Source organism: Gymnogyps californianus, chromosome 8, assembly GCF_018139145.2.
Source record: "Gymnogyps californianus isolate 813 chromosome 8, ASM1813914v2, whole genome shotgun sequence".
Lineage (NCBI taxonomy): Eukaryota > Metazoa > Chordata > Aves > Accipitriformes > Cathartidae > Gymnogyps > Gymnogyps californianus.
In genome coordinates, this window is record NC_059478.1 from 5,617,671 (window position 1) to 5,629,607 (window position 11,937).

General features: G+C 37.3%; 1 protein-coding gene across 3 annotated transcripts in view; it reads left to right on the plus strand.

Moving 5' to 3' along the window:
- Positions 1-6,997, plus strand: part of RALGPS2 (Ral GEF with PH domain and SH3 binding motif 2) — a 128,572-nt gene extending 121,575 nt beyond the window's left edge. For all 3 annotated transcript variants that reach the window (XM_050901452.1, XM_050901450.1, XM_050901453.1), the window contains one exon: positions 616-6,997. In XM_050901452.1, coding sequence (XP_050757409.1) covers positions 616-645 — 30 coding nt within the window. In that variant the 3' untranslated portion in view covers positions 646-6,997. The remainder of the gene's footprint in view (positions 1-615) is intronic.
- The last annotated feature ends 4,940 nt before the right edge of the window (positions 6,998-11,937 follow it).

An 11,937-nucleotide genomic window follows, 5' to 3' on the forward strand; every position in this document is an offset into this window, starting at 1 on the left:
TGTGGTGGCTCTTTAATGACCTGAGTAAATAAGAGATGTTGCTGTCAGGCAAATTCCTGATGGGGAGAAAATGGGGATATAAACTAATGTAATGCAAACTAGCTGTAATCTTCATGAAAGGGAGTGATGTCTGCAGCAGGCATTCAGGTTTCCTATGGGAAAAGCCCAGGCAAGTGTTTATGCCTCGTTTTTTTAAATTAGTCTTAAAAATACTAGAGGGCCTACATCAATCACTGACCTGTGTGCCAAGAATTCTCTAGCTGCGCCTCAAGTGAGAAGGTTCTGCTTGTGTAGTTTGGTGCTGAGATTTATCATGTTAAGGTTGTTTTGCTGACAACTTAAATCTTAAATGTCATCAAAATTAATAAGATCTATGGCCATATAATAAAATTATAAACCATGCAGCAGTTTAATATTTTGGTTATACCTGGGTTTTCTACAGCTCTAAGTATATTTGTACTGCTGAATGATAGTTGCATTCCTCTTCCCCTTTTTTTGAGACAGAACGAGCATTAACAATGTGCATTTACACAGGTGGCTAGTCTGTGAAACAGTGAAATGTAAGTAGCTACTACCCCAAGTAAAGTCTGCTATCATTTATATTTTTGTTTTCAGGTTCCTGCCAACTTGATGACCTTTGAATAATAGGCTAATTCAAAACAAAAAAAGAACAATTTGAACCATCTCATAATTGAGAACGAGGTCCTGATGAAAAATGTGCCAGCTGTATTCTGTGCCAGAACAGAGCCTGTCAACTCGATCTCTGAACTCTGGAGCCCTGAACAAAACCACTAATGGTTGGGGAGTAGAGTCCCCCAAATTAAAAATGGAGTTGCAACATGAATTGCCATGGACCATGCTTTGTTATATTCTCTGAACTGACCTGTGGAAACCACTGCCTTAAAGAGTGAAAGGAAAAACAACATGAAACACCAAATAGTGTGTGTGAAACTTCTGGCGGTGCTGTGCTTGAGTTAAATAGATTGTAGCTAGTTTGAGTTTCTTTTAACTTTATACTAATTTTGAAAATAACTCACCTTTTTAGGCATTCTTAAGAAAACAGGTAAACTGGTATTTAAGAGTTGTATCGACAGCTATGTATGAACTGGGTAAAAGAGGTACTACATGTTCTAGAGATGTTGTTTAGACTATACCAGGAGTTCTCGATGGGAGCTTGTCCCAGGCACACTTAGCCTGGAGCAATGTTATTTCTCTCAGACCTACAAGTATAAGAAATGTAACAACTGCAAGTTTAAAATAGCAGTAAGCTTGCAAACCTTAGTACTGTATAGGAGCCATATTCCCTACGAGTGGCACAAAGGCTGAGCACTTACACACCAAAAATTTTTTTGGTACGTTGTTACCTAATTCCTGGTTAAAAATGTAGTTCACATGGTTTTGGGTGGTCGGTGTGTGTGTGTGTGTAAGAGACAAAACTGAAAGCACTGTTGGGTCAGAACTGAGTGTTTTCTTCCCATTTGTTTCTACACCTGTCACTCTCCTATGTACAAAGGTTGAATGACAAAAAAAAAACCCCAACACCTGGGTATAGCTCACCGAGACATTTTACTTCTCTGGGTATCTGTTAATTATCAGTTAGGGACCACTGTTAGTGTATGGTGTTTCATAATATCACTTAAGATCTACGTTTTAAAAAGATAGAGGCACAATTTCAAGCTTTCATGTTCTCATTTGGCAATAATTGATTTTAGTACCTGTCTTGGTCAAAATAGTTGACGTTGTGTGGTATTGATAACATGGCCTAAAGCAGACCTTACATACTGAAGCTCTTTTGATCTTCAGGCAAATACTTAATTTATTAGAAGGTAGGATAACCTAAGGAGAGAAAAGGTGCGGGACTATCAAAATTCCATCCTTGACAGGAATAATTCTTGGTCACTGAAATTACTCACAGACAAAACATTACGGTTGTAAAAAGGGAGCCATGCTTTATATGTGTGTTTTATGCTTAAGACTTTGATTCTTGCTTTATTTGGGTTTCCTTGACGTCACCTAGATATAGTTTCCTGGATGATGAGTCTTTCTTTAATCTTCAGAAATACAATCTTTGTAAAGCAAGGAAACGTTGTCCAAATATGACTCCGATATCAGAACTTTGAAGTCTGTGAAAAAGTAGTAACTGTTCCATTGACATTGTGGTTTAGTGGCCGTAAATACGCTTGCAGATTCCACCATGAATACTCCTTTTTAAAAAGAAACAAGCTACCTACCAGTCTGTGGCAGAGTTCTCTGACTATCTAATAAAGGTTTCTACTTGTAGTTATTATTTTGAAAATGTACAGTTTGTTTATTGCATCTGAGTAGAAGCCTATAAATTCACTTTTTGGTTTTTTTCCAGAGTCAAATTAATCTCTTAATGGAAATGATTAATTTCTGATTTCTGGGGGGCAAAAAAGGAGGATAATCCAATCTCACAGTAAAAAACCAAAACAAAACACAAAAACCCCAACCACTTGGTGATGTAGAGTAAAGGGTAATAGGCTGGTTTATGTTTCCAAGAATTGTTCATGTGAATTGGCTCTTGGTAGAAAGAAACCAGTAGAAGGATGCTTCTGTCAGAATTACACCACAAGCATCGTGGGAATTTGTGTCACTTCGCAATTTTTTTTGTTGTTGTTTTGATGGGGAATGAATAGTCTGTTCTGATCCTGAAGTCATGTATTTTGGGAAGGGATTGCTTGTGCTGAATCCCTCTGCAATTCACACATCTCCCAAGTTTACCCATGTTGGGTGTATGGTAAAGACAACATCTTCATAGCCAGCAGTGTTAATGTAGTAGACTTTGCACAACTTTAGTTTTGTTTTTTTCATTTTAAAAATTACTTAATGTGTGTTTCTTCTCAACAATTGTTTTTTTAACAATGTGTGTACTTTTTTAAGCATTGTGGATAACAGCCTGTGGATTTTGAATTTTTAAATAAGCTATTATAGGTTCATTGCAGCATAACTGTATCTGTTCTTCTGTTAGTGAAAGGAAACGTGCAACTGGGAGCCACAGCCTGACATCACGCAGCTTTGCTAAAGACAGAGCCAGGTCAGAAGGTGTCATTTGTTATTGGTTTTTTATATTTTTCCAGCTGTTTTGAGTTAGGTTTTTATGGTAGGAAGATGGTGGGGAAAACAGTTCACAAATCATCATTTAGTGAATTGTTGCTGTTACCAACTTTCATTGTTCTTTGTCCTCCTGCTCTTCCTTGGTTTTCTGCCCTCGGATATGCTGTTTTTCATGGGAGAGATTGACTATTGTGGGAGGAGTTTCTTAAAATGTGTAGCCAGAATAACTAGAGTGATTAATGACAACATGGAAAACATTATTGGCATTTGTTACAATGAGTAGTTCAGTATTTTCCTATTGTATATTTCCTATTTAGCCATGTAGTCCTACAGGGCAACACAGAAATACTGAAAAGTTACATATTTTGAGGTAAATGGTGGTCAGAAAGAGGTGGTAGTTTTGTTCCCTGAGGGAAGGCTGCCTCAGCTAAGCTTTGGAAAGACTCAGACAAGTCAAATACAGTGTAAAGAACATAGTAATGTCCTTTCTAAAAAGGGGGTTTTAAAAATTAAATAATTAAAACCAGTGCTGAGAAAACAAGGACAGCAACGAGCTCATGGTATTCAGGTAAGACTGTCATCCAGACTACTTCAGATAGTTGGCAGTTTCTCTTTGGTTTTTATTTTTAATGTATTGCTCTAATTCTTTATCTTGTTGTTAACTGCTGAAATACTTCAGCTAATATTTGTCACTTTATTTCTTAATGTTTTGATTTTGAAACTAAAGATGCCCCTTACAGTTCCCTGTTTTGGAGGCATATGAGCAAAAGGTATTCAGAGTAGATCTTCATAGCAAGACTTCACATGTAAATGTTAATCACCTGCTGACTGCTAACCGCTTTGTTAGCTAGACTAACAGGCTTGGGAAAGATTGAACAACAGGGAATGTCTGGTTTATGAAATTGGTGCAGTGCATTAGAAATACATAACATTGCACTGGTTGTTGAATACTTACTGCTAACTTCTGTCTTCCTAACTTAATCAGTACTACTTTTGGCTAGGTTTTTCAAACCTGACTTCTATTGCAGTGTTCTTAGAAAGCAAATAAGGAGATTTATTTTTGAAAAATTCTGATAATTTGAGTAAACATAGCTCATCCCAGACACGTATTTCATTTTGCAGACATTTCATGCCAGAGGAATATTACTCAAGCTATTATGATTCATTAAGTATTCAGGTGCAAGTTATAGGCATTAAAACTACAAATGCTAAATGAATGCACATAAATACTTAATGAATGAGCTTTAGCACCCAGCTTTAAAATTGTGTTACTGTTAGCTCTTAAATTACTGTGAAAATCATATCCTACTTAAGAAAGATCTGAAAAGGAAAATACTGTAATGGCAGACATTATTTGTCAACTCTGCAGCTGGCGTATTAAGCAGCTCCCTAGTTACGCAGATGTTTTAGCCTCCTGCTTGAGGAATCAGTGTCTCTTTTGGGGAATCAGCTGATTAACTTTCCTCCTCAAAATGCAACTGCAGAGCGCTTGAACTTTTACCAAGAAAAGTGTTTATAGAAGTATGCATATTTGAAAACATATTGGGAGCAAAAGAAAGCATAAAAAACCACAGCAGGATTTTATTAGTTATCTTTTCCTCACTAGAAGTAAATTTATCTAATCTAATTTTTCTTGCAACGTCTGCCTCCTCTATTTGCATTTATACATTTTCAGCAATAGTCCTCCTCTATCAGTATCAGACATAACAAATGTTAAAAGGAAATGCTTTCCCTTCCAGCAGAACTAATTGCAGTTTTTGGTGCTGCTAAGGCACTCGAGGAGATGAGGTCCCTTTTGACAAAAGGCAAATTGATCTTGTGGTTTTGGTTAACTGTAGCAAATCTTGTCCAAATCAAGATGAGATAAATCATGGGATGTTGTTTCTTCTGGCTCTGTCAGTGGCTTTTTTCTTCGTTCTTTGTCGGTTTTTTTGGTGTGCTAACTCACCAGCATTAGTAGTTCCAATCTTTTCCATGGCCGGCTGTAGTATGCTGCCTGTTGCAAGCATCAAGACACCAGGGCTGGTACTAAATCACATCAGTTAATTGCTTATTCTCCCTACAAGGACAAGTTTTTAAAGTTTTGTTATTATTTAAGTATTGCCCTTTTTCTTTAATTTTTCTCTAAAAGTGGATAAGGTGATTTGGCTTGGGAAAGTTGTCATTAAAAGAGTCTGTATGAGTGGACATTGAATTTGTTTATAGGGGTTATCCTTTTTTTAAAACCATCATTCTAATTTGTAATGCATCAAGAGGGTGAGTGCTTGGATTTAAGGAGGACTTTTGTCAGTGCCTTATTATTAACTTGAAGACCAATTCCTTTATTTCAATGCAGAGAGTACCACAATGGCAGGCTTGCATACTGTGTCCTTGATGTACCAAGGGGTAACATTCTTTGCAGTCATTGCATTTCTGCAGAAGTTAGTTGTTTTGGTCGATGTAAAATAGTTGTGGCTTGAGTTGCTTTAGTATTTTTTTTCTGTATTTGAATAGCCTCTTTTTAGGAAAAATGCAGAGGTATTTGGTAGCTTAGGCTTGTTCAGCTTTTATCAGAAGTAGCTCAGACTTCTTCAAAATTAATTTATTTTTATTTTGGTATGTCTCTAAATAGATTTAGTAGGGGGGGAAGTTGAAAAGGGTAGTCCAAGTCATGGTCTAGAGCACATGAACTGAAGAGCTCACATTATTAGAAAGGAGCTTGCTTTTCTCTCTCCCATTTTGATTTAAACATTGAAGAGCATTCTTACACGAAGATTTATGTCTTGCAAGCTTTTTGTTAATGTAAAATAAATACTACAGGAAAAAACTGTTTGGGGAAAGAGAAGGCTTGGATAAATCTTATTCTTTCTTAATATCCCATAAGCTCAGTTTTGTATATTGTATTTCTAGTGCCAACACTATGTAGAGAGTACTGTCCTTCACCGAAACAACTGCTAGAGATTGTTTTAGTAGCAAGATTTTATAAGCTTTGGAAGGGGAAATGAAAGAAAGAATGTGTTGTTCTTAAGCAATTAAATATTTGTTTTCCTGGAACACATCCTTATAAAAACATAGCAGTTTTACTATATTGTATATAAATTCAGATGTTGGAAAGGGAAGGATAATTTGAAAGTTAATCTTATGCTTTCTAAGAATCTTCAAAGACAATAGAAGGGTTAGGTCAAAGGAGAAAAGACGAATTACTTAGTTTAGCCATGCCTCTTGCAGAACAGAGCCGACAAGTTTTCTTGAAGTTACGTTGCTAAGAAAAAAGGTGTATGAAATGTAATGAAATGCAAGTTCCTGCAGATCATGGCATGGTTATGGCTGTGAGCCTGATCTTGCTCTTAAATGACTAAAAGCATCGTAAATACTCCATTCCTTTGTGTGTTTGATTAGCATATTATTTCTCTTTGTTTGGGTAGGCTCTGGCCTTCACATGTGTTTCCTGAAGGTATTTCTTACTGTTCCAAAGCTGTTCACAGGTGAAACTGAAAAGCAGTATAAATCGATTAGATGTTGAAATAAAGGGTTCTAGGGAGCCTTGTTTACAGGCACCTCTAGCTCCTTGTGTACAGGAGCATATCCATTCAAATACTACTGTACGGAAGTGTGAAAAGCACCAGGAAATCATATATGTGTTTTATAATAATCCTGTAAGGACCAACCATCACTGGAAGGGGGATCAAGGTTGTCATGCAGTAAACACAAGCCATTTTTAATATTCCCTGCTGGCGTGAGGTGTTATAGGGATAGAGGGATTGCACTATGATCTCATTGAGTGATGTGCAGTTTGGCTGTCTTCTAGCCTTTTTCTTCAACTTTTTTAATACTTTATTCTGTGTGTGCGTGTGAAAATTGTGTGTTTGCATAAGCTAGTTTAAATGAATTTAAGTACAGGTTTCAAAAATCTTTCCTACTGAAATAAATGATTTAAAAGATGGCCTGTGTCTGAAGTTTTAATTTCTCATTAAAAAACTGCATTGGTACTGCAACCAGGTTTTGCAACATGGAATTTGACTGTCTTTCAGAATGATGCTGAGATCAGCTGGAATTTTAGTAGCTTCTTTCAATGAACCTCTGAAATGTAGCGTGTAAGTATACCATTGTCTGTTGGTACAAAAGAAATCCAAAAACTAGCAGGAAAATACAGTTCACTGAAGAGATTTATGTTTCGTTTCAGAGATCATTCTATTAAATGGCGTGGTTTTTCTCTCCATGGTAGTTTTTCAGATATTTTTTTTTTCCTGTGGTCTCTATACTTACAGATATGATAAATTTAAACTCACTGAAAGCAGTCATCAGGCAGATTGACTCTTAACTTTAGGAGCAACTACATGGATGATAAACTAAAAATGGACGAATGAATAGCATGCAAAGCTTTGTACTGCATTAGCTTTTTGTTTGGTGTTGCTTCTCTACTTTCTGTGCCTTTTTAACTCTGTTAAGCCTTACTGAACAGCCACATACAGCCCTCAGTGGGAAATGCTGTGGGGTCAGGTTGTAAAATGCTTGTCAGATTGTGAGCCTTGGGCTCCTTCTCTCCCCGCCCCCCCCGCCCCCCCGCCAATGGAACAATTCATTTCAAATGTATTTACAGAGAGAAGGAATAAAGTAGATTTTTGTAAAAACCCCCCCTTATTTCCAGACTACTGAGTTTGAGAAAATGCTTTGTGCTCAGTAGTGTAGAAAGAAACACAGAATTAATTAGCTGGTGATTTCTGTTTTCCTTTTCTTTGTTCCTTTTCAAAGATCTTTTTGTTACTCATCAGGTTCTGGCAAACAGATTTTGTGATGAGCTGCTTTATTAACTCAAATGCTAACTCCGTGCTCTCAGGCAGGAGCCTGAGACTGCAAGTTGAGAGGCACAGACAGAGTAAAGTGATTCTTGGTTCAAATGCCTCTTCTCGGAAAAGACATTTTCTGCCCTGTTTCAACTGCATCTCTGTCTACAACAATACTAGTGATTCCAAGTCTGGCGCTCTCCTCTGTTAGCTCCATCATTTATCTGTGATTTCTGTCTTCCATATGCTTTCTTGCCTTTAAATACTTACGGGCTATAGCATCTTTCTGCAGTGCCTGTTAGAAGTGGCTGGAGTGAGAGGTCTTTGAAGCATTTTTTTTATTTTATTTTATTTTCAAATCAAGGAACATGTCAAGGACTCCTTTGGCTTCTTTCCTTATGTTCTTGTCTCTTGGACTGCTGCTTACAGGAGAGGGCCTCCAATCCGCAGAGTGAGAAGACAGGTGGGGGAAAGGCACCTAATCTCTTCCTTGCTTCCCAACTGGAATGATTTTCATTATGGCTATACTTCCTGCTGTCTTTCACCAGGTGCATATGCTAGTGTGTCCATCAACTGAATGTTCCTTTTGAAATTGTAAGAAGTATGAACTACTGCCTTGGTTTTGTAACTTCACCTTTGTTTTTTTTTTTCTTTTTGCATGTGAACAAACCACAGTGAGGGGAGAGGGGGCTTCACATCTGTGGGAGAACAGAGAAACCAAACCACAGATGCATGAAATAAGCAAGCTGAAAAGAGGAGATGATCTTTTCCCTTTTTTGTATTAAGCTTAGTTTTTGTAAGTGAGAATGTTCAGTAACAAAAATGTAAGTGGATGATATCGTTTTGGCATGAACTGTATGCCTTGATTGAGCAGTGGGGAGATACGTTTTTTATAACAGCAAATAAATTGAATACAGAAGACTGAATCCATGCTTCTAACTTGTAAGTAATATTTTTATTAGTTTTTACTTAAATTGAGCATTATTACTGAAACATACATCCTTACATAGGTAATATTTATCTTTGCACTGGTAGTTGCCTCTCTCAGTTCCCCATTTTTAGTTCAATTTGGTACTTAAGGACAAAATGCAGATCCAAAGTAAAACCTTCTGCTTGTCTCCCTGAACTGGTACCAGAGACTGTTAGTTGCTGCTGTGCAACACTAGCCTTTACTAAATGTCTTTATCTTGGTCTTTAAAAGAAGTGGTTTGTATGTAATGTGTATAACATGATAGAGCATGTCAGGGACCTGATGAAAAGTTCCAGCGTATAAGATGTTTTAATTTTTATTCTGAAACATGCAAAAGGGCCTGCTCAAAGGAGATCTGCAAAGGTAAAAATGAAAGCATATTTTTTTCAGATTAAAAAAGTGGGGGTTTTTTACATGTAGCAAAACACAAAATGAGTCCAAGCCATTTTTTAAGCTAAAGAGAGACCTCATACAAGAATACAGCCAGCAGCAAAGTGCTAATATATCTTTCATTTTCTTTTCAGGTAGGAAAATGTTTCACTTTCATGATGGAAAAGGGATAAGGAGCTGAACTGTTTTAAGGTCAAATATAGCTAAACATTTAAATAATTCATTGCTTGTTGAAGATGCACGTTACAGCCAAGGGTAAACTGTGGCTTGTGTTGCTCACTACCTGACTGTGCAGAACTTCTTTACTGTTTTAGATCAACTGTCTGGAATATAGAAAGCAGCTCATTCTGTAGGCGAAGATGTATGGAAATAGTGAGCAAGCATGAGAAGAGGGAGCCATTGCCTCATACAGGAGCAATCCCAAAGCAGTAGCTCAGAGAAAAATTTATGGTATTGTGAATAGCTCAGTAGCGTTATATGATAGAACTGGGAAAAGCATATGCAAATTCTGAGTTCCCAATGCTGAAACAGCAGTATGCTCTTCAATGAGTATAAACATGTATCTAAGATTTATTCAAAACAAGACAGTCTAAATGGGACAACTGTGATCTATTATATTTCTTGATTTGGGGATGTTTGCTATTAGCAAGCATTTTACAAACTTTTGACTTGCTCTGCGTATCCAAAATACTGTGTATAGGCAGTTACTAAACCCGAGTCACTCTCACCTCAGTAATCAGTTCCCCATCAGTATGAAATCTATAATGTTACACCACTGCTGCTTTTGTTCTAATACCGTGTCTCTGATACCTGTATCAGAGGCTTCAGAGGAAAGAGTAAACCTACAGCGTGCAGATGAGGAGTGAAGTTTTAGCAAGGTAAGTAACTTCTGACACTTATTGACTGGCTTATGTATTGAAAGCTTTATAGTTTCATTTTCTTAATTCCATCTAATATGATGATGGCTGTAATAATGAAAATGTTTCTGCTAATCTCTTAGTTTCCTTGATGTAATCCATCAAAATAAAAATTTAATCCATTTTAATGAAAATGTAAACACTTCTGATAATAAAAAGACTTGAGATCTATGTTGAAAAGTATGTTTAAAATAACCCTTCTCCAGAAGCTTATTTTTTAATGTTGACTGTTTCAGTAATCTGGATTACCAAATAGGCCCACAATCAGCACAGCTGAGAGCTGTAGGGACTTCTCAGGTGAGATGAAATAATAATTTAGAGAGTAACACATACCAATGCCATTTCTAATCTTGTTTTGACCCAGAAGCTTTGCTTGACAGCACAAGGGGTTACATGGGAGCTCTCAACAGCCCCACCTTCCATTGCAGAATGAATCTCTTAAAGACTGGATAGCAGTTGAATGGCTCAAGAATCATCTTGGTCCTTCTAGAAAGGATCCAGTCTTCGCACATTTGTGAGGAGTCATATACATCGAGATACTTCGTAGCCATCATGTAGCATGCCCTGAAACATATCAGGCGTAATGGCTTGGAGAGACCCTATTCAACAGCACATTTGGCATTCTTTTGTACTGAACCTCTTTGTCACTCACTAGAAAAGTGCCAGATAGAAAATAAGGATCATGTTCTCCATATACTTGCTCAGTTTTAATTTAACCTAGAGTCTTGCTTCTGGTAGTCTCCGAATAGCACAGCTATAGAAAAATGAGAATCCATTCCTGATGTCTCTTGCCTGCAGTACTGTACACCACCAAAGCTGTAGGAGAGTTTTGTGACTGTCAGCTGGAAGCAAGGTTGTACATAAAGCCCTTTGTATGAAGCTTGCTTTTTTATAAATCCCAAAGTGTATTTGGGGAGTGGGCAGAGGGAGGGGAGATGTGGTGCTTTCGGTCCCGGTTCTAGAAAGAATGTTTTTCAAAAAGGGATTGAAGCTGTGCATGTAAGATGATAAAAGAGCAGAACCAATGTGGCATGAACACACCAACTTAGAGCCAATGTGAAATATGCCCTGGGCTTTGTGTTAAATCTTGGTTTACATTTTGTCAGAGATGTGTGTATATTATTACTTATTTTTAGGAGTCAAAATACTTCGTGTAATGTCTACACATAAGGTTATTGCACACAGCTTTGCATTTAATTTGTGAGGTGTTGGAATAAGGAAACTATTTCAGGATAAATGTATTAGCCATTTGGTTATCTGAGAATATCTGCTAGCTATTATACAGAGACATATCACGCTTGCTACTATGGTATCTAATAAATATTTACTAAACAACATCTTGCTTAAATCATATTCCTTGTGCTGCTGTTCTTCCAATCACATTTGGTCGAATAAAAGCTGTCAAATTAAGTAACTTGATGGTTATAAGATTCCAGGGGAAGCTGTTCCTCAGGAGTGTGGTGATGCCTTACTGCCCAATTCTTAATATCGGCAAGCCGTTAATATGTCTGCTCTTACCGTGGGGTTCACCAGTCGGTCTCGGAGCGCCTTACAGAGGAAACTGGTATCATATTGTCCTTGTGCTACAGGTGGAGAAACTGAGGCACAGCAGAGAAGTAGTAAGTGTTGTGTTCAGTGTGCAGCAGCAATAGTGCCAGGCTGGTGATGAAGCCAGCTCTGCTGTGATTATATCCAGTGCACTTTCCAATGGGTCATAAATGCATAAAATAATCAAGCAAGAATTTGTCAGAGCACGTCTGCTCCAGTGTTTCTGGCAAAAGTATATCCGTTATCCTGATTTAAATCATAGTTTTTTGACATT